The sequence below is a fragment of the Odontomachus brunneus genome, unplaced genomic scaffold (assembly GCF_010583005.1).
Source record: "Odontomachus brunneus isolate Ranch 3 - 2012 unplaced genomic scaffold, Obru_v1 Obru_scaffold_398, whole genome shotgun sequence".
NCBI classification, from domain to species: domain Eukaryota; kingdom Metazoa; phylum Arthropoda; class Insecta; order Hymenoptera; family Formicidae; genus Odontomachus; species Odontomachus brunneus.
Window position 1 is genome coordinate 45,392 of NW_022639848.1, and position 871 is coordinate 46,262.

General features: G+C 46.5%; 1 protein-coding gene across 1 annotated transcript in view; it reads right to left on the reverse strand.

Moving 5' to 3' along the window:
- LOC116853637 overlaps positions 1 to 871 on the reverse strand; it is a 49,507-nt gene that overhangs the window by 44,217 nt on the left and 4,419 nt on the right. Inside the window, exon 2 of the mRNA XM_032834776.1 lies at positions 197 to 730. Within this exon, the coding sequence (XP_032690667.1) occupies positions 197 to 730 (534 nt within the window). The remainder of the gene's footprint in view (positions 1 to 196; positions 731 to 871) is intronic.

Below are 871 nucleotides of genomic sequence, written 5' to 3' on the forward strand. Positions count from 1 at the left end.
GCCCTCCGCCTCAAATTATAGGCTTTTTCTTGTTTTTGGAACGCCCGTGCCATATGAATTTTCACTAATTCGTATGCGTCCTTCAATTGCTCGTGAATATTTGTTGATGTTGTGCCGGGCCTTTGTTTGCGTTCTAATTCGCAAGGTCCTGCGAGCTCTCTCCCGTTATTCAGGAATGCCGGCGTATATCCTGTGCCTTCGTTTTGCGCTGTGTTAAAGGCAAATTTTATTTGACTTAAATTTTCATCCCAGTTCCTATGATCTTCTCCCACGTATTGGGAGATCATTGTTTTAATCGTGCGATTCGCTCTTTCTACGGGGTTGCATTGGGGCGTCCATACCGGCGTCCACCGGTGTTGTATTCCCAGATCCTTGGTTATTTTTCTCATGTTTCCTGACTTGAACTGCGTTCCGTTGTCTGATATTATACTATCCGGACATCCGTGTCGATAGATAATTTCCTCGAGGAAACCTTGCGCTACTGCGCTAGCTGTTGCTTGACGTAGCGGTTTTATTTCGATCCATTTTGAGAATCTGTCCTGCATAGCGAGGATCCATGTGTATCCCTTTTTGGATCTTGGTAGCGGTCCTATAAGGTCCAGTGAGACCTGTTCCCATGGTTTTTGTACAGCCGTGGCGTGCAGCTTTCCCGGTGGCTGCATTTGAGATGCCTTGTGGGCCATGCAATTTTTACATCTTTTTACGTACTGGCTGATGTCTCTAAACATTCCTGGCCAATAGTAAAGACGAGCTATTCGGCATATTGTTTTTGCGATTCCTAGATGACCCGCTGCTGGGTCGTCGTGGTATGTTCGCAGTATTTCCGGACGTTGCTCGTGCGGTATGCATCTTTTCCATTGTTCCTGGCTTG